Source organism: Lissotriton vulgaris, chromosome 5, assembly GCF_964263255.1.
Source record: "Lissotriton vulgaris chromosome 5, aLisVul1.2, whole genome shotgun sequence".
In the NCBI taxonomy this organism is placed as follows: domain Eukaryota; kingdom Metazoa; phylum Chordata; class Amphibia; order Caudata; family Salamandridae; genus Lissotriton; species Lissotriton vulgaris.
The window spans coordinates 902,029,378-902,056,048 of NC_141693.1; the positions used below are offsets into that span (position 1 = coordinate 902,029,378).

General features: G+C 45.6%; 1 protein-coding gene across 2 annotated transcripts in view; it reads right to left on the minus strand.

Moving 5' to 3' along the window:
* The window catches only part of BTAF1 (B-TFIID TATA-box binding protein associated factor 1), a 1,094,445-nt gene that overhangs the window by 293,725 nt on the left and 774,049 nt on the right, over positions 1–26,671 (minus strand). For both annotated transcript variants that reach the window (XM_086922506.1, XM_086922505.1), the window contains exon 24: positions 12,261–12,462. In XM_086922506.1, the coding sequence (XP_086778632.1) occupies positions 12,261–12,462 (202 nt within the window). The remainder of the gene's footprint in view (positions 1–12,260; positions 12,463–26,671) is intronic.

A 26,671-nucleotide genomic window follows, 5' to 3' on the forward strand; every position in this document is an offset into this window, starting at 1 on the left:
GGATCCCCCTGTTCAGGTCTTGGACCAGGCCCAGAGGAGGACAACTCTAAGGGGTTCATTGAATAGGAGTAATGGTTCTGAAAGGATGACTCCTAGCAGAAGCATCTCTGTCAAGAGGGTAGTCTGGACTGCCACTGTGGGCAGCTGAAGGTTCAGAACCCCAGCTGCCCACCACATCACCAGTGTGAATGAGGCTCCCGCCTCCGTAGCCCCAGTAGGGGGCAGAGACCAGGCCAGTGTCTGGTGAGGTGTTCAAAGCACTGGCATCCATCAGTTCCTCATACCTGTAGTCCTCTACATCATACAGGGGGTGACGGTAATCATAAGGGTCCTCTAGACTCTCCCCCTATAGTATAACCTCTCTAAGCCTGTTAAAAGAAAAAGGGACTGGCTCCAGCAGCATGGTACCAGTAGGTGCCGAAATAAGCGATGAGCAACGCCCCTCTGGGTCAGTCTCTGAGTTGTGTATGACAATGGGTTATGTGCCGCCATGGGTCACCGGGAGCGATAGCACTGGAGCGGGTACCTGGAATGTTGCGTGCAGTGTCACTGCAGATTCAGTACCAGATCCAAGGGACCCGAATGATGCTGAACCCGCCAGCAGAGCAGCAGTAGGGGCCTCTCCTGTACCCATGGGGCTTGAAAGAGCCCCAGAGGGGTCGCCCTGCCCAAATATGAGTTGCATAGCCTCATAAAACCCGAGTTGGGCGGGATTTGCTTCAGCAAAAGGAAACTCTGGGAGGAGAGGAGCCTACCCTGCCATCCGGCTCCACTGTGGAGAGAGGCCTGGAGTGCCGACCCTCCGGCACATGTTCGATGACTTGGACTAGCACAGAGAAGTTGGAGTGCTTGGACTTCTTAAATTACCAGGACTGGGAAAACAGCCTACTGGGGCCACTTTGTAAGGGGTCCCGGGAACTTCTCCGCAATCAGGATCGAAAGCATAGCAGAGTTGTCCGAAGTCAGGAGGTAAGGAGCTTGAGGAACTTTACCATAGCATCTTTGGGTTTCTGGCACGGCAATCCTTGCAGGTCTTGGAGTCATGGTCCTGCTCCAGACACCAGAGGCAAACCAGATGCTGGTCTGTCACAGATATCTGCCTGTGACAGGCACCACATGGTTTAAAGCCTGTGGCCTTCTTGGAAGACATCCCTAGACCACCAGAAGATAAAATCTTGAAAAAAGCCTGAAAAGTCAGACAAAAAAAGACGCGAGTGGCACCTATATAGGCACTGCATTCTTCACATCCAGTGTGGAGCTCAGCAACACCATCTACAGGCGTAATATTCTGGATCCAGTCTGACTCCTGGGGAATATTCTAAGGTAAGGCATCAAGGGCTAGAAGGCTTTATCAGCTACTAGTACAACAAGTGTAAGCTGTTGCCTGCATACTATTTAACGGGAAGTAGAGGGTATTAAAAATAAAAATACAGTGGAGGGGACCTATATGCATTGCTACATTTCTGTGATAAACATTCCTTAAAAAGATAGATAGACATGCCAATGGTGGATTAAATACTGCACATCTGGAAAGTGACTACATATGAGCTCCCCTATCATGCATGAACACGCAAGGAAACAAGGAAAAATAAGTCAGAAATCAATTATTAACTTAAGATACAAATTCTAGTCGTTTTAGCCAATGTCATTTGTCAAGGAAGGCATGGTTATGCTCACAGGATACCTACAGAGACCAAGAGAACCCCAACTTGAATAGAGCAATGGAAGGGGGGGCTTTGAAGCCTGGCTGAAGTAGTTGGCAGGGATTTGTTCGCTGACAGGCAAAAATTAGCAATACTAAACATTGCTGTGTTGCTGGGGGTAGTCGGCTCTTGAAACATTTGCTGCCCCTAGTATTGGGCAGGCAGACAGATGAACCTGACCTACATGAGAATGCAAAAGAGTGATGGCAATTTAGGAAAGACAAATAACAAGGTTATGGCCAGGTGAGCTTTTATGCACTAGCAACCATCTGGTCAATCTATTAACTTCTTTGTATAGAACACTGTAATTGTAATGAAATGACAAAATGTTTTACAATGAAATGCTGCATTATCAGTTAGCACATGTAAGCAACATGCAAAAATGCAGTACAAATTTTTATTAGGGTGCCATTTGACTTCAGATCAGACCCACAAGTTTAAATATGCCACTCAAGGCATGAAGGAATTGGATACAGGTATTACGGTTTCTGCAGTTATCCGGGTGGCAATTTTTTTTTTTTAAACACCACCAAACAACTCGAGAGATAGAGAGTCAGGTCATGATTCCTGGCCTCAGAAGATAAAGTAAAACACCAGGTCACTGCTGAGCCCAGCAAAGTGTCTGTTTTATAATTGAAACAGAGGAACGTTTAGATACATTTGAAAAAGAGGCCCAGCCTTTAGGCAAACCGGTAGGATATCTAAGAACATTTAGCAAGAGTGCAAAAACACAGGGACCGAAGGTGACCTGGAATTTGCTTGAACTTGCAACAGAATTAGGGAGGAGACACATTCTGTCAATCTGTGAAACAGGTGAGTCAAAGAAAGATGCTCTAGAACTAGACTGTACATAGGATTGAAGGGAATGGTAATAAAAAGACTGAGGTGTCAGAAAATGTTCCTCCCACATTTTTAAAGGTAAACAAATTAAGGGGGTCATTACGATGGCATAGTCGTGGGGCTTGTGGGGTCCCGCACATGAGATTACGATGCGACCGCCACCGTGGGTGTCGCATCATTTATCTCCAACATTGCGGCGGGTGTTGCTGGCCAAAATGCACGATTGGTATTTCTCTGCACTTCGTGGCAGGCACCACTCAGGGCCTGCCACCTGGTGCAGGGAAATATAGAGGGGGTACCATAGGTAGCCACCAGTGCACACCCACCTCCCCCAAACACAAGGGGGGCACGCAACGGGCCCCCAAATGCAATCCTCGCCAGCCTGTGAATGGTGGTTAAACTGCCATCCACCACTGTCGGATCCGTGGCAGACGGTATTCCAATCCGCCAGCAAACCACCCGCCATCAAAATATGGCAGGCGGAGAATGGCCGCAAGTTGGCGGTAAATCCGCCACCGGCAAACAGGCCCTAAATTCAAGGTTTTTGTAACCAGGGAGGGGTAGTTTTTACTGTGTTGGCCTCAAAGAACTCATGATTACACAGGACCAAAACCATCCTGATCAGGTGTTAACTGATAGCAATATGATTCTGCAGAACGATTAAGCAATAGAGACATGTGGCAAAAACAATTTACCATATTTGTAGAGTCCTGGGACTTTTGAAAGGTTCCGTTACCATGATCATTCTTAAAGATTACTCCACTGCCAAACTGCATAGAGGAAGGAAAGTAATTGTGTCTGTGGAGGGTTCCCAAAGGGGGGAACTGGAATGATTGTGGAAAGATAACAGAGGATACCAGAAGAAAAACCTCTCCCGAGTGCCTTTTGCAGTGGTCTATAACCCAAATAGGAAAATGAGAATGTATGGTCACAAGGGATCTTACAGTATGTGTGCATGGGTAAACATTCACCCACTACCAAATAATGGAAAGCTTTCTCAGTTCAAGGGTGCCAGCGTATTCACTAGCTTAGATTTCACTTCAGCTTTCTACCAAAATGTACTCCATGACTATGCTAAGCCTCAGACTTCCTTATTACTCCAGAAGGCAATACAAGGTAGGAACAGATGCCATTTAGTTTATTATACGAGTCAGCTGTGCTCCTAATTATTAGGATACGAATTTTAAACATGCATTTTATTTTCATAGCAACATCTTAATTTTGGCAAAAGGAAGAGGGGACATGGATCTTTGTACAATAATGAGTATGCAAAAGAAAGCAAACTATTTGAAAAGAAAAATCCAAATCTGGTTTGTCATAAGTGAAAACAGATTGTTGATCTGAAAATAATGTCTGGTAAAGGTAATACAAGAGGCACCTGAACCAAAGGGCAAAGAGTATTTAAGGTTATTCATAGGCTTAATTGAATATTACACCAAATATGCTCCAAATATGCTTTCTGACAAAACTGTATACATGAGGAGCCTGGTAAAGAAAAGCACACACTCCATGTGTAATAATGAATGTAAAAGTGAATCTGAAGTGAAAATGAATATTTGGAGTTTGACACCAAATCCAAATTTACTACAAAGGTAGATGCAAGTAATGTTGGTGTAGGAACAGTGTTATTCCAAGAATGTGATGAGGAAAAAGTAATTACAGCTTACACATACAGACTACTTGAGGTTGGAGGGGGAGGGACTATAGTAATTACGACACAATAGAAAAAAAAATAACTGGCATGTTGGTGGAGAATTAAGTATTTTTAAAGACGTGTACAGGACTGAGTTTGTTGTACAAGCAAGCCATCAACCACTGCAGGATTTATTCACAAGTGGAATTATAGAAGAGCAACGCAGAGCAGGAAAAGATGGCAGCCCAGACTGCAGAAGTTTCATTTCAGAGTGGAATAAATGTCAAGCGCTAGAAATATTCCTGTTTATTCCTTACCTAAAAAAACTATACATTAAGCTAAAGAGTCTGAGAAGTAGGAATCCTGAGAAGTAGGAATCCTGGGAGTATGTGGAAGTATTGATATATGACATCCCCAAAGGTTGTAGGTTTAAGGGGGAGTGGGTGAAGTTAAGGACATCTGCTTCAGAAGGTTGCCGTTCACACTTAGTTTCAGAAGTCATAAAATGCCCCAAGAAAAAGACTGAATTAATTTTTCCATTTTAATATTGTTACAGATGAATTATAAAGTCACGATGGGAGCGTTGTTGAGAGGTAAACAATAGGTTGTTCCCAAAAGCTAACATGACAGAATATAGATAGTGGTGCATGAGGAGCATCCAGGAACAAGTAGCATGATAAGACTTAGATGTGGGTTTTGGTGGCCAAGTGTGGATAGATCTTTGGAGATGAAAGTTAACTCATGCCTAGCATTTTCTGTGAGTGATAAAGCACAAAAGGTTGCACAACAGCCCAGGCAAGTCCATAAGAGGAATAGCTAGAGTGGTACCCCCCTTGATCAGTAACGGGGTTCCTTTGTCCTGCTGTTGTATTTGATCTTTTTCTCCTTTTTAATCCCTAGGGTATGCCATTGTTGCTACCACCGCCCATCCCGAGACCCATGGTGTATTTAGTGAATACACCACATTTGAGAAACCTCTTTCTAGCTAGTGTTCCTAATCTTGCGTTCCCAGCAACACCATGTCTAATTTTTTACGCATAGCATTATATCGCACAGGTTCTTGCTTATGGATAAAGACCGTGATGGGCAAACAATATACTTATTTATCTGTGAGTCAATTGCACGTGATCTAGATGTATTTATCGTGTTATGTGCAAGTATTTTTTCCTCACAGTAGCACATCTGGTCAGTGTTATCATCTAAGTGCACCATATAGAGCACCAATATGTGTACTTCCAACAATAAGACACTTATGCAACCATGCCTAATGATTATATGTTTGTCTTCTCTTTCTATGTTTTTTTCATGTTTGTCTGTGTATGTCATTTTTGCATCCAGAATAAACTCTGTTCCTCTCCCCACGAGGGATACCAGATTTATATTTTAATTTTTCACATTCATAACCTGTGGTTAGGGTGGGCCTTAGCGCGCCCACACCACCGAGGTTTACACTTCCCTTACGGTCCTGACGAATGCCAGTTTAAATACAACCCATAGGCAGAAACATGTTGACCACACCCTAATGGACTCTGCTGAACAATTTATTTAGCTTTGATGTCTTACACTCTGTTTTTTATCCATGTCTGATTGGCTCCTAATAAAATTTATTTTTTGACACAATCAAGGCATTTTTAATATTCACTTTCACTATTCACTGAACACGAACTACCAGCTCCGCAGTAATTCTGGCGTTGAAGCACACCAGGGTGGCATTCGGCCTCTCCTGGTGGGGCCCAATGATGAAGCATGTCACCAACTAGGTTGGTGAGTGAGGGCATTATTAAGAACCTAGTTGGTTTCTGTTGTGCTCTACTTTCAAGAAAAAGGAACACTTTTGTTCTTATGATTGTTCCCAAAAGCCAACATGACAGAATATAGATAATGGTGCATGAGGAGCATCCGGGAAAGAGTAGCATGATACGACTTAGATGTGGGTTTTGGTGGCCAAGTGTAGATAGATCTTTGGAGGGGAAAGTGAACTCATGCCTAGCATTTTCTGTGAGTGATATAGCACAAAAGGGTGCACAACAGCCCAGGCAAGTCCATAAGCAGAATAGCTAGAGTGGTACACCTCTTGATCAGGGCACAGTTTTTTGTTGAGGAACACATTCACAATTCTGCATGCACATTTCATGTCTATGAATTTGGGCAGGTGTTTTATTTGTTTTAGTCACACAAATACTTTCAGCAGACACGTTTCTAGGCTGAGCAAGTTGGACCAGTCCATCAGTTCTGTCAACTAAGATGTTACTAGCTTCCAAAGAAAACTGTGGGCTGTGTCCAGCAAGCCCACATCATCTCTCAAATATCTACAATGCTGGAAGTGTACAAGAGACAAATTGATGCAGATTCAGATAGTGGAAAGTTGCAGCAGGGGCAGGTAAGCAAGGGAGGAAAAATAAAAATAAAATACCATCACTTTGAACCATGTCCAAAATAGCGTGGAGCGAGCCAAGTGAGCCCAAAAGTTTCAGAGAAAACATCCCCCACGCACAATCCCTGGGGACAGTTTGCCCATTTTTTAATGTATTATCTTTCCTTTATCCTTCATTCAGTCTTTTGTCTTTCCTACTCTCCATCCTTTCTGTACGTGGTCCATCAACCTTCTTTCTTCCTTTTGCATCCATGTAGTCTACCTTCCATCTTTCCATCCTTCTGTCTTTTACACCAATCCATCCCTTCTTGCTTTCATTCACCTTACCTTCCTTCCTTCCATCTCTACAATCTCCTCTCCATCGACCCATCTCTGCATTTATCCACCCTCTCTTCATCCTTCTCACTATCTCTCCAAAACCTACTCTGTTTCTTCCTTCCACTGCAAGAAGTCATATTTATGAGCTTCAGTCAAATTCAAAAGAGCCATAATCAACTAAGTAATTGTTTCATATTACACAAAACTGTCTAGCGACACCCACCCCATACTCAAGCTGGGAAGGTAACATCTCTGTTGTAAGTACAGTCCAAGTAATTTAACTGGAACAATATGAAGGCAGTATTGTGAGGCGCTCTTGTACGATGAGACAGCAGGCTCCCCTACTTTTTATTAGACAAGCTCCTCTTGATGATCATGAAATGTCTAGCTGGGCATCCTATACTGTAATAATCACTTGGTATAACATTGTAATCATTTTCTTCTCTACCCAAATTAAGAGGGGTCTGTTTTTTTTTTGTGAGTGGGGGGAGGGTTCCTCAGTTTAAATAAGAGGCTCATATTTGTCTACATCACGAAGACACCAAACTTCTCCTCATATCAATGAAACTTGGTAGTAGCCCAATCTCAGAGGGAAACATCCTTTACGATGCAACTATTACCCCGCACTACCATTACAACGCGGGGATTACAACGAAAGTCGTTACGACTTTCGCTGGAGGGCGCTGTTGGATAGGGAATAGTTTAATTTTCTATCCAACACCTTCACTACTATCCACGGGGACTGGAGTTGGAATAGAAAAATTAAACTATTCCACTATCCAGCGCCCCCCAACGTAAGTCGTTGTAACGACTTGCGTTGTAATCCCCGCGTTGTAATGGTATGCGGGGTAAAAGCATGCGTTGTACTGACATACAACCATCTCAGAGGTTACCAATCTGAAGGAATTCTGCCTTGCTCCATCTGAATTCTCTGTAAGTCTGACAAAATGGGGGGGGAACAGCTATGTATCAGCTTTGTAAAGCTCAGTATGTTGCTAATATCCACTTTGTGGCACTGATAGACTGAGGGGAAGCAGTTCTTGAAATACTCTTCAATGGTAGATGATATGTATGGGGAGGTTTAACAGAATGTTTAGCCTTTTGATCTTTGCAACAGCTCAGTGGAACACAGTCCCTTTTTTGAGCGGGTTTTCTGGATTGTTATCCTGGTCAGACCTAAAAGCCTGTGAGAAAAGGCTTGCCTTGAGTTAAGTTGACACGGTCTAGACATTAGAGTTTTGTGCACAAACTGTTCCGGGACAGAGACTAAAAATCTGAGGCATTTTCCTCCTTAGAACTTGCACTTAAATCAGGTTTACCAAAAAGGATTTCAAGTGTGATGTACAGCTAGGACAGTAATAAATTCAGTCTGTGGCCCTCCTATGTTTTAAACAAAGGTCAGTGGTCTAAGTTGCACTCTTTGTGCCAAAGGAAGTAAATAAAGGTATGAGTGCTGACGTGAGATTTTTTTTTAGGTTGTGGTTGTCTAAGTTTCACTCTTGGAACAGTGCCTCAGTGTCACTGGCCAAGGCCAAATCACATTTGTTATAAATCTGTCCAAACAGACGTTTGTTTGTAAATTGGAGCAGAAACACTAAATAGTAACATTGGAAGTCTAGAGCTCCCAAGTACCCCTCTTCCCTCAGACGTTGGTTAAGCAAGACCCTCAGCAATCCCCACACGATATCAGATCTGTAAGCAGGATTACACAAGCATTCTAAAAAATAAAATAATAATAAACAAGCATTTGCAATGCAATAGGTCTCGCATTAGGAAAGTTTGAGCTATTGGTATTGTAAATGACAATTTTTTTATTTATGTTTTGTTTTTGAAAATAGCAAAATTAATAGCTTTGTCATTTACAATGCCAATAGTTATAACTTTCGCAAATGTGACACCTATAGCATTTGTAATGCAATATGTGTTGTATTTCATAACTGGCTTTGTTTACAACAGCATTACTATCACTCCCTCCAATATAATTAATTGTAGTAGTTGCCATATTGTAAACAGACAGAATAAATGCACCAATTACTTTTTAATGAAAAGAAAAAAATAAACCTTGCATCAGTTTGTGCACAATTAAATCAATTTTCCTATGAGTAATGAGGATGCTCCTTAACGTTTTTTAAAATTTCACAATATAACACTTAAATATTTTATAATTTGATTTAGCACCAAAGAATTTATAGCATGTGTTATATCTATCTGAATACTCATTAACTTTACAGTCTAATTATTACTAGATGGTAATTATAATAACATTTTAAGATCGATTATAGTATAACTTTAATATGCGATAGTGTGCGTATCAACACGCAATACCTTTTCTTCAAAAAACATGCAATCTGCTTGTCACTGATGCTTTCTTGAAATGACACAAGTGTCACAGATGGTTTGTCGAAATGACACGCAGTGTGCGTGTTACTGATGAGGTAATGTTTTCCGGAATGACACCTTGTGTGCGTCACTAATGGTTTGCCAAAATGACACGCAGTGTGCGTGTCACTGATGAGTAATTCAGCTTTGTTAGTACTTATATTTATTTAACGGAAGAGTTCCGATGTGCTTCCTGTATGTTGCTAGGTTACCGGTTTTACAAAATGGAGTTACGTTTCTTGACCCCCTGCGTGACCTTGCACCGGTGTCTACGTGCTTGACGTCGTCAATTGTGACGATGTGCTGTAAATTGCGTCCATTCTTCTCTCCAATGCAGCTCAACTGGAACGTTCCAGTCTTCATAACACGCCAGTTTCAACGTCAGGTTATCACTTTTCTTATTATTTCAGCTTCAGTTTCAAAAACGTTCATTCCACAAATTTCAACTAGGTGTTACTAATTGTATCATCAAAGTTCAGCGACATTAGTGTTCAAATCATAAACGTATTCCATGACACATTACGGTAACACAGTTCCTTCCACATACACTTTTAATATGAAATTCCGTCAGCATCTGTGCCCAATTTTCCCGACTTTCGGTGTCAAGTCCAATAACTTTACGTTAAGTCAAAATATATTTGTGACCTTTAACGTGCAGATGACACACGCAGTACGAACTTGCAACAAGTTCATGCGTGTCAGCATTAGAATGCAGAAGCACCAACAGTTGAATGTCAGGTTGAAAGATGCACAGTGAGTAAAACGATTCTCAAGAGCTTAAATATCACGTGCATACGTTTAAAATTTGCAAACACCTCCTTAGGTGTGTAAATCCTCGTTGGATGCAGTATACCATAGTCACGAACCTCACAAATGATTTAACTGTTGAGATAACTTTGACAGTAACCATGACACGCTGTTCCTTCCTCTGTCGTTTTAAAAGGACAACTCAGTATACATTCGTGCAAAATTCAATCGACTAGCAGTATCACTTTAAATTCAAATCAGTATTTGTAGTTCCATTTACGAATCAATCTGACTAGCGGTATCAGCGGTATCACTTTGCAATTCAATTTACGGGTGCAGTATCAAATCCAGAAACGTAAGCCTTTTAACAGTATCAGGTATCACTTTGCAGCTCAATTTAGGGTGCAGTATCAAATCTATAAACGTAAGGCTTTTAACTGTATCAGTTCCAATTGCGCTTCAATTGAAAATACGCTTCACTTTTCACTCAATTACGTAAGCATTAATTTACAAACGTAAAATGTGACATACACCCTGTCAGTATCAATTTCCAGTTTCTGAAATTCACTCCGTGTCAATTCCGAATTCAATACACGGTATCATAAATTCACTCCGTGTCAGTTTCATTTTCAAACTGTTGTATTATATTCAATAACGTATCCTTCACGGAGCGTTCAATCACTTTAACCTTTAACTTGCAGTATTAAATTCAATAACGTAATGAGCATTCGAAATCACCGCCGCAGCCCTGCTCCGTGAAAACCGGAAGTCAGGCACTTTTGGCCGAGACGGGGGCGGGGCCTGCAATCCAGCAGGAAGTTCCGCCCGCCGCCGAGGAAGCAGTGAAGCCGGCCGACTCCGACCAGCGCTGCAGAGGAGACACGGAACACGCCGAAAGAGCCCGGTGAGTGGGAGGGGAGGGGGGGCCAGGGCTAATGTGAAGGCCTGTGTGTATGCGTGTGTGCGTGTGTGTGTGCATGTGTTGTGCGCATGCGTGACTGTGTGTGATTGAGAGAATGCGAGGCAGGGGATAGTGTGCCTGCATGCGCCTGTGTGTGTGTGTGTGCGTGCGTGCATGCAGAGGGGTGGGGGCTGCCTGTGTCTGTGTGTGAGCGAGGGCTTGCGCCTGTGTGTGTGCGTGCGTGCATGCATGCAGAGGGGTGGGGGCTGCCTGTGTCTGTGTGAGAGCCAGGGCTTGCACTGCGCATGCGCAGCTATCAGACGCGCGCTCCCGAGGTGAAATCTGACAATGGGAAAGCGCGCGTCTGATAGCTGTCCGCTCTCCTAAATACGGGCAGCATAAGTTGTCGAGCTGATGCATTCATGCTTCGCATGAATGCCACATCAGCTCGACCTAAAAAACAATAAGAGTCTAAAGTCCATTTGATAGTTTTGAAAAAAATCAAGATATGGAAGAACCACCATCTTTTGTGAATGCCAGTCTCCCTGACACAACCTACTGGAGACACACACACTGGTGCCTTGCCCAGGCTGCAGTGGGAAGGTTATGTCGACGTGATATACATTTTTAAAGAGATTACACAATACTGCATGTTACTTTTAATAAGGTGGGCTCATATAATGGCTATTGGGATGCTTGAGACAAAAATTGAAAAAAGAAATTCAAAATATACATAGTGATCTTCAAATTACAGTCATTACATTTTATTAACACATACATTTACCTCTTCAAAAAGAGTGAAGGCCCTTAAAACGACAATACAAAGTCTACTTTTGTACCCAATACGTGTTTCACGGATGTTGTATTTTTCATGATTGACTACTTAAGATACGTTGACATCAAATTTTAACTTAAATTGCAATCTTACAGGTTTTTGATTCAATGTATCATATCCGCTCAATAAATTCAGCATGTGCTGATTCCCATTACAGTACCTACAATGCTTAGTTCGAACGAGAGACCAGATTATCAACTGTAATAAACTAATTTTCCTAATCTTCATGGAATGGAAGCAGTTTAATTTTATGGCAAAATGCAGTGTCACATAACTAACAGAACAACTTTTATAGAAATTAAAGGCAAATACTAAGTGTGAGGGTGTTTGTGGTAGATCAAACAAAATTACTGAAAAGACAATCAATTTTACTGAAAAAACTAAACATTGCGACTTTTCAAGAACACTTTGCTTGGATTTTTAGAGTCTGCAAACAAAATAGTCCACAGCTGAATGGTTTGACAGATGAGATTAAAAAATATATATTTGTATTAAACAGTTAAGACAACAATTTAACATTTAAAGGATACAGGCTAATGCTTCAATAGCCCCTTCTTGTTTGGTATTATCGTTGATTGCTCCTAGCCATGGAAGAACATTCTCCAGAAATGTATTCATGGTTTCCATAGTAGCTATTTTGCTCAGGACACCCACACATCGTGCAGCCATGTGTCTCACAGCAGTGTAGGGGTGTTGCAAGGACATGAACAGATGAGGTAAATGCTGTACCAACTGAAAAACACATTTGTTATTTCAAAACCTAATATTTGCTTCATATAAAATGGAATCTATCAACTGTAAAATGTAAGTCACTGGAACTGTTCAATTTCACAAAGTAAAATGACTGATAAGAGCTTAAATAGGATCAACTGAGCATCTGTGGACTGAATACAGAAAGTAGTTGCGAGATGATATTGCTAGAGACGTTATTTAAAAGGTTGAACGTATTTACGAATATAAACATTATACAATATAGTGCAAATAAGATGAAATGTCAGAATATGCCAACAAAGTATGTAAGAGGCCTCATTCGTGGTCTTAATCAGAGTCTCTGAAACTTCATATTACATTGGTAAAGAACAAGTTTACTTAGCTTCAATAGCAAATTCTTCATGTGAACCCTTTTCAATGAGCAAGGCTGGATCCGGAAAACATGGAGTCCAAGATATCAGGTTGCACTACCACAAGACTTCAATGTTGCACCATGCACAGGGGCATGGCTTGGTGCCGATGGAGTGAGCAGCTCAAACCGCGAGCTCAGTCAGCCAGCCGCCATCAAAGGCCATCCTTAACCCCTGTATAGGGCACAGTATTCCACAGCGCACCCACGCAACTGAGGACACAGCTGGAGTGTTTTGGAGACAAAACGAACCTTCTGTGCAGGCGAAAATCGCCAGGAATTATTTAGGATCAGTGTGTGTGGTTGAACGACGACCCTAGATGGCGGCGCCCAGCGGGAGCTGAAAGAGACAGAACAAAAGCCGACCATCTACAACGAGGAGTGAAACTCCAGCAACCGGTGCCCTCCCTTCCTCCCCCTGCAGGGAATGGCGCAACTGACTGGGGCGCCTAGACAGACTCCCATTGATGGCACACCTGGGGTGCAGAGTCCGCCGACTGCAATGAAGCCCAGCGGTAAGATGGCGGCGAGATTACTACGCAGCGATAGACATGCCCTGAACTGCCCAGCTGGCGCGACCTCACCGGAGGCCTGAGGTGCTCAGTCCTTCCCGTCTCCGACACCAGATAGGGCACCAGGCTTGGAGGCTCCCTGAGCAGGACTACATTAGGGGTGACCCGCCATCTGCTGGCCCTGGGACGGCCCAGTGGAGTGCGTGGCTGGCAGGAGAGTGGCGATGCTTATTGGGGCCCCTTCAGAGCATACGTCTGGAGTGAGGGAGACGGCGTGAAGCAGCGTGTGGAGCGGTGGGCCCAGGCAGGAACAAAGCAAAGAGACACGCCGGGGCCCCCCGGGTTCGTAACTGAACCGGGAGCTGAAGACCATATTGCCTCCCCCCCAGTAGGACTTTGGGGCGCGGGGCCGGGGAAAGCGAACGTCTGCGGAAAAGACCTTGCCAAATGAGTAGTATTACGGGGCCCAGCCTCTGCCTGAGTCAATGGTTGCTGCGGACAAGGGGCAGGAGGGACCTGGAGCGGTGATGGGTGACTGGGCCTATGGCTTTGGGTGCGTCTCACAGCGACTGGCACTATCATTAATCCAGAGGCCGGGTGAGAGTCGGCGACACCAGAGCAAGCGCTTGCTGGAAGGGATAGGCACATAACAAGCGGAGATTTGTGGCGTTCCATGAGCGTGCGCAATACCAGGAGCACCATAGGACGCAAAGACACCATGGGGAAACCCCTCAAAAAGAAGGATAGAGAAGACCCCACAATGAATGCACCTGCTGAAGAGAGCGGGCAGACCTCGCAGCACGGAGTATACCATGTAGTCCCACAACACAGGATATCCTACAGGCTATCACCACATCTAGTGAGCGCCTGGAAAGTAAAATTGACTCGTTGAGCTTAGACATGGGGCTGCTCCGAGAAAACCATAAAAAACTAGCGGACAGGGTCAAGTCGAATGAAGGAGAGCTTGCAGAAGCTATACCGGCGCTCACTACCATGCAACAACAAATGGCTCAATTGGAAACAAAAGTGCAGACATTGAACGACAGGGCTGAGGATGCCAAAAACAGATCACGCAGAAGCAACCTGCGGATCGTGGGCCTACCAGAGAAAATCAAAGGCCGCGACATGACGGCCTACCTTGAGAAGTGGCTTAAAGAAGAGAGAGCGCCTGAAGGACTGTCGAACTTCTTCACCCTGGAACGGGCGCACAGCGTCCCTGCGAGGCCGCCCCTACCAGGAGCTCCACCAAGAGTGGTGATCGCGAAACTCCTACATTATAAAGACAGAGACCAAATCCTGACCCAGGCACGCCTCAAGGAGGACACACAAGTGCACAACTCTACGGTACGCATCTTCCCAGATTTTTCACAGGAGTTGCAACGGCGAAGGGGATTCTACAGGAATGTGAAGCACAGACTACGCCAGCTGGACTACAAATATGTGACGCAATACACAGCTACGCTCCGAGTGGTAACACAGAACCTGGCAAAAAGAGGACGGCGAAAACCATGTTCCAGGACACAGAGGATTAGAGCGGACTCTCTGGCGCCATCGCAGGAAGAGGCACAGCTTGAGCGACCGAACGTAATGCAAGTGGTGGCTCAGATTAGCGGATGGGTGCAGAGCCAAGACCTTCCCGAAGACAGCAACCATGCCAGGGGCACCGGCGCTGAGGGGGGGGGGGGGGGGTAGGGGGGGGGGGGGGGGGGTCCAGCGTCTCGGAAGCGCAGAGTGAGTCGCTTACGAGTGTCACATCGCAGGCGGAGGATGGCATCATATGACTGTGAGACCTAGCAGAATAGGCCATGCGGAGAGCGATGGTGGCTGCCGAGACTGGGAGATCTTCAACGGCTTGTTACCCTCTGGGACTGACCAACTACTCTGCAAGCAGTCATTTGTAGACGTTATAAACTGGTTTGGATGTTGGGTTGTTTTTTCCCTACTTATCCTGGGGAGTGGGAGTTTGAGGGCAAGTTTGTTGTTGGGTTGGGGGACAACGACACTGGGTTGCAGAATGTTGGATATCATATGTGCTCAAACGGGAGACGGTGTGGTGGGTACTGATCAGCCTTAGAGGGTCTCAGATCACGGTAATACAACCGACATTACAAATACATGACCTGGAATATCAGGGGCCTGCACACTATGTCTAAATGACATAAATTCCTCGCATATCAAACGACGAGGAGCCCAGATAGCTCTTCTACAAGAAACGTAGAGGGGCAGGCATTACACAGGAGGTGGAGAGGGCAGCTCTTCTACAATACTTACTCGTCCTACGCACTAGGGGCGTTATTGTGAGTCCAGGCAGGAGTCCTGTTCCAGTTGCTCCATTAAGTAGTCGATCCGGAGAAAGGCAACGTGGCCATCAAGGGTAGGCTGGAGGGCTGAGACATTACCAGGATTAGTGTGTACGCCCCTAACGTAGATCAGCCTGCATTCTTTGCAACACTAAGCCACAAATTAGCACAATATCTTGCAGGTACTGTGATAACAGGCCACGTCAGTAGAATATCTGGCATGCACCATTTCGGACCACAATCCGCTGATTATGTCCCTGAAGTGGGCACATCCGCCAGCGGCGATCCCCGCGTGGCAACTTTGCCCAGACACACTAGAGGATCAGAGGTGAGATAGCAGATTATTTCCGACTCAATACTGGGACAACGGCAGCCCTAACCACAGAATGGGACGTTTTTAAGGTGGTCTTGAGGGGCCAGTGCATTACACGTGCCACAGGAGTCAGGAAGGTCATTATGAGGGAAGTAGAGGGAGCAGAGTCAGCTCTCCTGGAAGTGGAACGCAATAGACCGGGACATCCGGAGCTCCAAAGTGCGCTCCAGGACGCCAAAGAGGAGGTAGCGAGACAAAAGGAGAGGCTCAGGAGCTTTGACTACAAAAAATGAATGCACACATGCGGAAAGGTACAAGTCTGGATCGCTCCTGGCATGGCTGACGAACCCTGTAGAAGCTGAACTAAAGAAATGGGAGACCAATACAGAGACTCCACACTTACCCTTGGAGGACCTGCAGGCTACATATGACATCCCGGGGGTCACTTCCTGAAGCATAGGGCCTTGACTGGCAAGATTAGGACACATTGGAGGGGCGGGTGCAGATATTTGGCGCTCTCAGCGGGAAATATCGAAACAGTGTCCTGCCTATACAGGGCCATACAGACAGATGCACGGGCCCATTAGAGCGCCTGAAACTACAATGGGAAGAAGACCTTGGTAAGCAAAAACCAGAGAGGGACTGGGAAAAAAATTCTAGAAAGCATACCAAAGGAATCCAGGAACGCACGTTTTAAATTAATGAACTATTATGTACTGCACAGAGCATATCTAACTCCGGCCCGCATTAGGAGGTACTTTGGTGCGGAATCAGTGGCCTGTCCAAGATGCGGGGAGAGAGAGGCACACATACTCTACATGTTCTGGGACTGCCCCCTACTGCAGACCTTCTGGGGAGACATACAGCAGAAAATAGACAACTAGATTGATAAAGAGCTGCCACAGACGCCAGAGCACTTCCTCTTGGGATGGTTTCTGCACAAAGCCAAGAACAAAGTGCCGGGAAAGTTTCAGGACCTTGCTTACGTCCTAGCCAAGAGGTAGATAGCTAGAAACTGGTAGGCCCCAAGAGGTCTGCAAATCGCCACCTGGAGAAGGGAACTAGAGAGGAGGGCGGGGGCAGAAAGTAGGCTACTGTTTAGGGAAGCCAGCCGGGGGATTGGTAAGATGGACAGGGCCAAAGCCTGGGAAACCTTAGTGGATGAACTAATAGCCTCTAGACAGGAAGACTTTGAAGAGGTGGGCTACCCTGGAGCAGCAGACGCGGCCCTAGGCTATGGACTGGGAGGAAACCAAATTTAACACACTCAAACCTGGCCACCACCACACACGACTGATGAGTCCCACATTTACGAGCAGGTACTAACAAGATGCCCCTATGTATTACTTGTTCAACTGCAAGCCGGGGGCTTATTGTTCTACTTCTTGAGGAGACTGATTGTAAGAATTCACAAATGTTAACAGATCTTAACAGATCATCCGTCATGCATGTCGAACACTTATTCACCATGAAGAATTGTCTATGATAATAAGAATTAAATGCCAATAAAATATGGTTAAAAAGAATCGTTGCACCATGCACACCTCTGGTGTCCGTTTCATTGATTGTCAATGCCTTCGCTAAGGTTAACGATGCAGTAAAAAGCCAAATAGTAAACCATAAAATGTATTTCCTACATCCTGAAATGCAGAGGTAGCAGGCTAAAAAGAAAACACTGGGAGCAATAAATTCCATTGCAAACATTTAGAACGGAACTTCAAATGGATATTCTCTCCAGGATATTTCTTAAGTGACCCATTCCAAATGCACACATGAAGGAGGAGGGTGGAAGATAGCGGATGATAGCATCGAACAACATAGCAATAGAAAAGACTGATAAATTGCTTTTTGTATGGTAACCCCCAAGTTTGTTGACTGATGCTGCAAGTTCTTTGACTCAGAGTGAAGTGGGCCTGTTAACCAGACCTCATTGACAGTGCCCTGACCCTAAAGTGTGTGTCGAATTGGCTGTGTCCAATTGGTAATGGCTAACTTACCTGTAAGTAGCTGGTAAATGGTACCCTGGTACCCATGGCCTGTAAGTTAAAGGAGCACCAGAGGGCTTGTAGCACTGAGTGTGCCACCCTGGAGGTCCCCCAAGTAAAACAAGTCCCCCAGTCTGCCACTGCAGACAGGGTGAGCAGCCTTACACTGCTAGCCCGACTCTGCAATTAAAAGCAAAAGGCAAAGTCACCACTTCCTCTCTATATGTGTGTAGGTCACCCCTCGGTCAGGCTTAGAGAGTCCTAAAAGCATGGTGCAACATATGACACAGGCAGGAAATGTACTGTACATGTCCTGAGAGTAAAACCCGTAAAATTACTATTTTTACTGAGGAAAGAGTTGGTTGACTAATTAGCGAGTACAGGGTCACACCCTGACTCCTCAGCTGTGCCAACTCCTAAATGACATAACCAAAGTAGGACCCTAAAGGTATCAAACTTTTTATTAGATTAAGCCCGACTTGTATCTTAAGTCCAAAGTAATGTAGCTTGCTGCAGTGTGCAGCTTTAGCAAAGCTGCCACTTTGTTGCCTTTAAAACTCCTGTGCTTTACCGGGCACACATGGAGCCTGCTCCACAAGACAGACTTCTGTCCTCCTGGAGAGACATGATAACAAATATCCTGAAAGGGAACAAAGAGGCATTGCAGGCCAGGGCGGTGCTTCTCCCTCCTGCAGAAAGCCACTTGAGAATTAGTCCCACAAAGGCAGGATTCAAATGTAAAGCTGCCTTTAAAGGACAGATATGTGAAACTAGGAGGGAGGGCTACCTTATTGTTGAGGTCGACAGGCTAGCATGGGAAGCAAGGGGGGGGGGGGGAATCTGTTGCCAAACTGTTTTCCCCAGGGGTGTGTAGCCCTGAGGTAGTTACACCACGGGAATGAGCCAGGGAGGTCTAAACACTGAGAGAGCGGTCTCGCCATTTTGGAAGGGAGCAGAATGGTGCATCCTGGGATAGCCAGATACCACACTCCCTATTAAGTGGTCACCATGTGGGAGGGAACCTGGTAGCCCATTGGCTACCAACTGCATCCTGTCCTGAAGGCACTTTCCAAGCACAAAGAGGGCACACCTGACACCTAGACCTCTGATGTCGGCAGAAAGAGGCTGACCGACAAGGACTCCACCTGCTGTACCTGGTGCCTAGCGACAAGAGGGTCTGTGCCTGCCCTGTCTTGCTCAAGGGGAAGCTGTCTCCAGAGCCCGGTCAAGCCAAGAGACTCCAAGGGCCAGCTGTCTGGCATAATGTTTGCAACACATGGATGCAACAGCTGAAGAAGTCTGCTGGGGCAAGCTGGTAGCCTGAAGTCCTCAACCTACTTACATCGCCACTGGGCAGCACCAAGGACTAAGACCCGACGCATACAGCTGCACCCAAGTTCGCTGAACCAGGGAGTGCTGTTGGAGAGTTGCTGGGACCCTCAGAAAAGAAGTTATCGACCCAGGAAGATCTGCCATATGACCACGACTGGTAGTCCAGTGGCGTCTGGACTTCGGCCAGACTGAAGAGGACTTCCTGGGATGTCGAACCTGCAACCAGGATCACTTTCAACATCTTCGTGGATCCAGGAAGACCCCAGTCGCATCCACAGTATTTTTGGAGTTCTTCAGCTTCATCTCTTGCATCAGTCACACTCCATAGGAATCCCTTGCAACGCAGATGAAGCACAGGGAACTGCTGAAGGATTGCTTCTTCTGTGAAGGTAACTTATTGAGGACCTTCCTGGTCCCCCTGACTAGCTTCTTGACGGAGATGGTAGCCCCAAACCTCTAACTGACCACATTGACACATACCTAAGTTTCCTTATAAAAACGTTTACATGTGTCGAATTTGTTGAGCATGCCTAGGCTTGTTCGTAGTTGAGTGAAATTGCTTTATAATGGCTTGTAAAATCTACATCTACGGAATCCTTCTGCGGATCTTTTTCGTTCTAGTGTCTAAATTCTTAAGAATTACAGTCTATTTTTATAAACTGGTGCCAGATTTGAGTGTTGTGTCAGTTTCTTCAATTGTTTTGGTGCTATTTAAATGCTTTACACTTGTTCCTCTGTCTAAGCCTTGCTGCTCAGTGCTATAGCTCAAGGGTTGAGCTGAGGGTTCTACAGAAGAAACCTACTGGACCTAAAGTGGTTAGTAAGTGTATTAATCAGTGGGCGCACAACCAAACACCCTAATTTCCTCATACAGGTCATCTAGATAAGTGTTACCTGGGATTCCCCTGGATCCACTACAGACTGACATTTTGTCAAATCAGAGGCACAACTTTTCTATATATGGTTAAGTTAAACACTGCAAATAACACATTTTCCCACTTCCAATGAAACTGATATTTTTCTTATGCCTCTGATGCATGAGTAAAGTTTGACCTGATCCAACGGTGTGTCTGAGGTTTAAGTTTAGTCTGAGCCTGCCTATCTTAGGAATGTGTTAGCAAGTAAAACCCCTTGACACTATTATGTAGAAATTCCTCACTCTGTGTGAGTAATAATGTTAGGAGTTCTTGTTTTAAGCATCTTTGCTGTTGTGTGGAGATCTCCACTCACAAGAAGAAAGGAGTTCAAGTATGGAGAAGTACCTATTTGATATCTACCATTGCTACAGCCTTGTTAAGAGTAATAAGACTGTGCTCAAGACCACCTTATTATTGAAATGTGGACAGGATATCCTCAGGAAGTAAAGCTTTGATTCACTCTGCAAACCTGAGATCTTTTAATACATTCTGATAGACAATACTACCTGCAGTAATAGGCAGAAAGCTTTTCCATACTGAAGACATATGCACAACATTTATCAGAGAGCTTTTCAAAAAGAAAACAGACCAAGGAAAGTCTTTAACAGTTAACATCCTCACATAAATGATCCCTGGTCCCACAATGACCATCTTAAGCCTCTTCACTGCTCTTAATTTATCCAATTGTCACTAGTTGCTAAGTATTTAAGTATTTGCACATGTATGCCATCATAACAGACATGTCTGCAGGGCCACTTGCCTACTTAGTCTCCTGGATGTTGTGCAAAGTTGGTTAAGGTACAACCAATTTTAAAATAAAGAGCACATTTGTATAAGTAAAATAAGCCCAAAATGATAACATCTGATGAGATGAACCAGAGATATAAATGTTTTAAGATTTAAGTGAATATCGTACCAACAGTGAAAATCACCACTGACAGTCTATGTAAACTGTAGACCAGAGATCTAGGCAAGATTTGAGGCTGAAAGCAATGACGCTCTAGTCAGGTACAACAAGTGGATTGGTTGCAGTGGAAGTCTGGAAGTCCAAAAGTTCATAAAAGTCCTAATACAGAAAGGGTCACTTTGAGACGAAAAATGTCTGCTGCTAAAATTGTAACCTCTGCTCTAAAACCGAAGGACGGATGCTTGAAGCAATTGGTTCCACTGGAGCCCTCGAACTTCTGAGATTTCTTGCTTTCATTTATTTTAAGCCACAACACTGACTGGGACAGTTTTCCCCGAGAGGTGCTGTTAGCCATTACGGGGGATAAAGCTGAAAATCAATGTGAAACTGTGGAACTTCTATTTGGATGCTTTATCTGCCAAAGGCCCCCCTGAAACTCTGGGGGAAGTTTTTTTAATGTATTGAAACTTTCTTCTGGTGCCCAAACAACCACAGGGGTAGACTTAAAAGACCAAGATGACCTTAGGGGAGGGCACTTACAGACTCTCCGGGTATCAGGCAGCGGCCAACACCAAAGCCAAGTCCAGGTCCAGTTGCCACTAGTCAGCTGGGTACTTCCATGAAAGGGCCCTTTGCAGCTTGTTTTCCCCAAGTAACCACACAGGAGGTCAACCAACTGACCCTTGTCCTGGTCACATAAGAAAATAGGTCCAATCCTTCAGGGCTCCTATCAAGTCAGACGGCGGTCCATGACTCTTCTGATCTTTCGTAGGTCCAGTAAGAGTTCTGAAAAAGTGGCTTGCGCTGCCTGTTTTATGCCAGGCACGAGCTAGTGGTGGGGGTGACTCTTGGCACTCCCTAAACAATGGGCTTAAAGTTCCTAGGGACAACTCTACCCAATTTTCAGCAGTCCCCATTTCCCCTACCACAAACCATCCCACAGTGCCCCTTACTCAAAATTCAAGATGGGAAAGCCATTCTCTCCTAGTGCAGTACCTATGTGCTCACCCAGGGATGCGGCCAGGATATTGAGTAGTCCCATCCTCTGTGGTCACTCAAAACTAGTTTGTTCTGGTGGTAGCTTTCCACCTCCTGGGTTTAGTGCCAGCCTGACTACAAAGTGGCCTTTTCTGTCGCAAGTAAATGTTAGATGACACCTGCTTTTGTCTCTGAAGTTAATTACATTCAGGGACCCAATCCAACTTGTTTTCATTCTAGGAGAAGAAACCTCCTCCAAGGCCATTGTCTCTGCTCTGGGAGCAGTTTTCAAACCACTTGCACCCCAAATTTAGGCCCAGCACTTGCTGGGCAGTTGCTGAGAGCGAATGCAAATTATCCTCAAGCAGGTTCAGGGAGGGTAACGATAACTTTCAAAAAGTTACATCTCCCATATATTTAATAAAAATTCAACTTTAATATTAGATTGGATTTTTATTAAAAAACAAATATGTCTTTGGATGGAGTCTGTGGCTGGTAAAGTTAAAAAGTTATAGTTTAAAGTGTATAATCTATCATTTGAATATTCCTGTGTGGCAGCTACAGCTTGACCAATGACTTTGTCGTCTTGGACCTAGTTACTGGGAGAATATGCCATTCATTTCTAATATCACACATATCCCACTCTTTCATAGTACACACTCTATCTTGTGAGCAGCAAGGTGCTTTTAATGGTGACTTATTTAATATTAAAACCAGGTTTTCCTACCTGTCAAAATGGTCATTTTGACAAGTCTGTAACAGCGGGTTCAAGCTGTTGCTGTCACTCACACAGGATAGGCCTGGAGCCATGTTTTGTTTTTCACTGCCTCTGTAGTGGTTGGCACAATAGGAGCTGCAGTCCACTAGTGGCACTTAACTTTCCATGGCATGGGTTTATTTCTGCATCCTATACTATGGCGTTATAGGAAAGTTAAATACGGCAATCAGGTTTGAATCCAATTTTGAAATGTTTTAGGGATCACAACACATACACTGTGCATTGTATAGCAATGTCCCAGTGTTAAAAGTTCAATATTACTAGCAGGAGGCCCCTCACCAAATACAATAAACCGTGGATGACCACTCAAAAAGAAGTCACTTTGCAACACTCTCTAACCACAGATTCCCATCATAGCATACTCCCCAGGTGCCATACTGAATCCAGAAACTGTTTTTCAGCAATGATGCCGCATACTACTAGGAGAACTGGTGCGGTTCTGTACGGCCCCCAAATTAATGGAACAGAGCCACAGATAATTATCACACCTGCACTCCAACATCAGTTTTCCTTTCCCCCCTTTATGTGCTCTTAGATGCAGCGAGTGAAAAATGTTATCAGTGTTCTGAATACAAACTTGGAATCTTTTTAGATATTAAAAAGAAGCACCCTCCACAGAATGGGGAAGTAGCAGGGCAGAATGGAATCTGCGGTTAGGTAAAGTATCCACCTTTACTTAAGAAATGTTTTCTTCTGATGGCTACTTCCAGCTGCAGATTCCTCAATGTAAAATAGCTTCCCAGCTGAAGAGTCTGTGTAGTGGACTCAGACCAAAAGACATGCAGGACCAATCGTGCAAAATGCTCTTTGTGTCGGGCTTGGATGTCAAGGATGTAGTGCTTCATGAACCTATTCACTTACATCCATGTTACATAATACAAATTTCAAGGATATGTTATCTACACGCCAACATTGGTAGCAGCCTTAACCCTGGTGGAATGGGTCTGATCTTCTGGGGCCTTCTTCATATCCAGTGCGCAGATCTTAATGCAGAGAACAATTCACGTCAACAGGGTCCTCTTCAGCACAGCCTTCCCTTTCTTCTCCCTCGAGAACTGCAAAAACACAATGTTTTGGGGTCTAGCCAATGGAGCCTATCCTCTTTCTATGAGTGAAGGAGAGCACAGAACACTGGTAGAGTGTTGGATTGCACAATGTGAAAGGGAGTCACACATTTAGGCAAGAATCTATCCTCTGCTTTTAGCACCAACTTAGTGTATGGCAGTTTCACTGAAAGTACATGCAGTTCACTCACGCAACAGGCTGACATAATAGCAATGAGAAAAACAGTCCTAAAAGTGAGAAGATGCAGCAAGCAAATATGCATCAGCTTTAAGGGCATACATATGAGTAATTAGACCAAGTTAAGGTCTCACTGTGGCATGACACAGGGCTTGGGGATATAACATGTCTAACTTTTCATAAATATCATCACAATAGGTGATTTAAAAAAACATGGATGACCTGGTAAACACAGAAAGGTCAAAAGGGCAGACAAGTAACATTTAATAGTATCCACTGTAAAGCTTTGCTGGGCCAAAGACAAAACAAAAGATGTCCCAAAGCTTTTCCTGTAAGGGATCAATCAGTCTTATAACTGTCACACTAGGCCACAAATTTGTCCCAGTTCCCAGCATAAATAGATTTTGTGGCAGTGCAGCTGGCGGCAAGGATGACATTCACAACCTCAAGCAGTATATCAAACTCATCAGCTGACACTACTCAGTCTCCAAGCATGTAGGTGTAGATTATATAGATTTGTGGGAAGGACCCTGCCCTGTTGCTGAGACGGGAGACCCTGGCAAAGTGGTAGCTTGAGCAGAGGATAGATGCTCAAGCCCTTACGTCACAGATGCAATACTCTCCTGGCCTAATCTGGAGCCAGTATGATGAATTTGGTCTAGCCATTCTTGATCTTTTTCAGGTCCCTTCCACTTTCAGTTCTTTTTTCCGGCTCCTGCTAACAGGACCCTGGAGCATTGAGCTCTCCCTTTTTCAAGGGTTTATTGGAATTTTGTGCACTTTTGGTGTTTAAAAGTGTTTCAGTTTGTGTGCTTGGGGTTTTTCTTCACTTCTGTGTATTTGTTCAGGCTTTTTAGGGCTCTAAAATGCCTGCTCTCTTCGACAAGTGCCCAGAATGTGGAAGGAAGAAGTCCAAGTCTGATCCACACAACGTCTGCATCCTCTGTCTCCCTGCTGCACATGCCCCTGAAGAATGTGACATCTACCAGAACTTTTCAGCAAGGACCCTGAGGGAAAGGCTGAAAATCAGGCTTCAAGGCCTAGAGGAGAGACGACTGCAGGCGGGTTTGGGCAGGCTGGGAAGGCTCCCTCTGCCCCTGCTGAGGCCTCTGGGGGGCTCCCCAGAGGCAGGAAGCCTAGAAAAAGGTCCCGGTCTCCTACGGCGTCGATTGCATAGACGACGACGTCGAGAGGGATGACGACGGTGTGTTCCCCATCTCCCCGGGGCACCGGGACGAGACGGCGTGAAGGATCGACGTTGAAGGGCCTTGGTAGGCCGCCGTCGAGATCGCCGTCGACTGATTCTTAGTCGTCGTCGTCAGCGTCGAGCCATCGACGTCGAAGTAAGAGCGGCAAGCCTCGGTGCTCGCCATCGAGGCGATACCGCCGGTCGCTGGCGAGAAGACGGTCGGCGTCGAGGGGATCCTCGACCTCGAGAAAGCGGTCGGCGGCGAGAAGGAGTCGACGCTAGTCGTCGAGGACTGAACGTTCTACGTCACGGAGGCGGCGTTGAGGAAGTAGCGCTCGACGTCGCGGAGGCGGCATTCGACGCCAGAGTCGCGGAGGCGACGTTCGACGCCGGAGAAGCGACGCTCGGCGTCGAGAAGAAAGATCAGCGTCTCGGAGACGTTCCAACTCTCCTAAGCGACGCAGGAGGAGTTCTGGCGCCAGAAGTCACGCTGGATCTGGGGGGAGGACGCCAGAGACGGTGATCACCGACTGGAGGGGCTGGTTCGCAGTCCCCTCCCCCGAAGAAGTCACCGGGCTCGGTGTACTCGGTGGTTTATACACCACCTCGGCCTAAGACGCCCCCACCTCCTCCACCTCTACCGAAGGAGGCTCCTCCCAACAATCCTCCTGTTACACTGCTGCCGCCTTCACGGCCACCACCACCTCCGCCTCCTCGGTCCGTCCCTCGGCCGGAGGTACCTCCTGTTCCGCCGAGGTCGGTGTCGCCGCCTCCCCTCCCTACACCGCCTAAGGGGACGCCTAAGCCAAACCCCCGGGATAGGCCACGGATGACGCCTCCGCCGAGACCTGTGGAGCGTCCACGAACTGGGAGGTCGCGATTTCTTTCCAGGAGGAGGGAGCGATTGCGGAGTCACAACAGGTCATCCATGCGGTCGAGACGACGCCACAGGAGGCGCAGGTCCCGTTCGCATACGGGGTCTTCAGAGACCAGGGACTATTCACCGACGTTGTCGGGGTTCGCCGGAGGCACGGGTGTCACCGGTTGACGATCTTGTGTCCTTCCATGATGTCCTGTTGAGGGGTGCAGCGAAGTTGGGCATCTCGATGACGGTGCCCACGCCCAAAACATCAGTGATCTTCGAGACGCTGCACCAGAAACATCCGTCTCGGCCATTACTACCAATGGTACCGGGCCTGGAGGATCCGGCCATGGACCTGTTTCTCACCCCAGCGGTAACTAAGGCGGCCCCCTCAAGACTCCAGAAGAAATACCGGGCTCCCGACTCGGATCCGGCTTTTCTGAGGGTGGCCCCTCTGCCAGACTCGGTGATAGTGACGGCGGCTCGAAAGCAGCATGCCACCACTC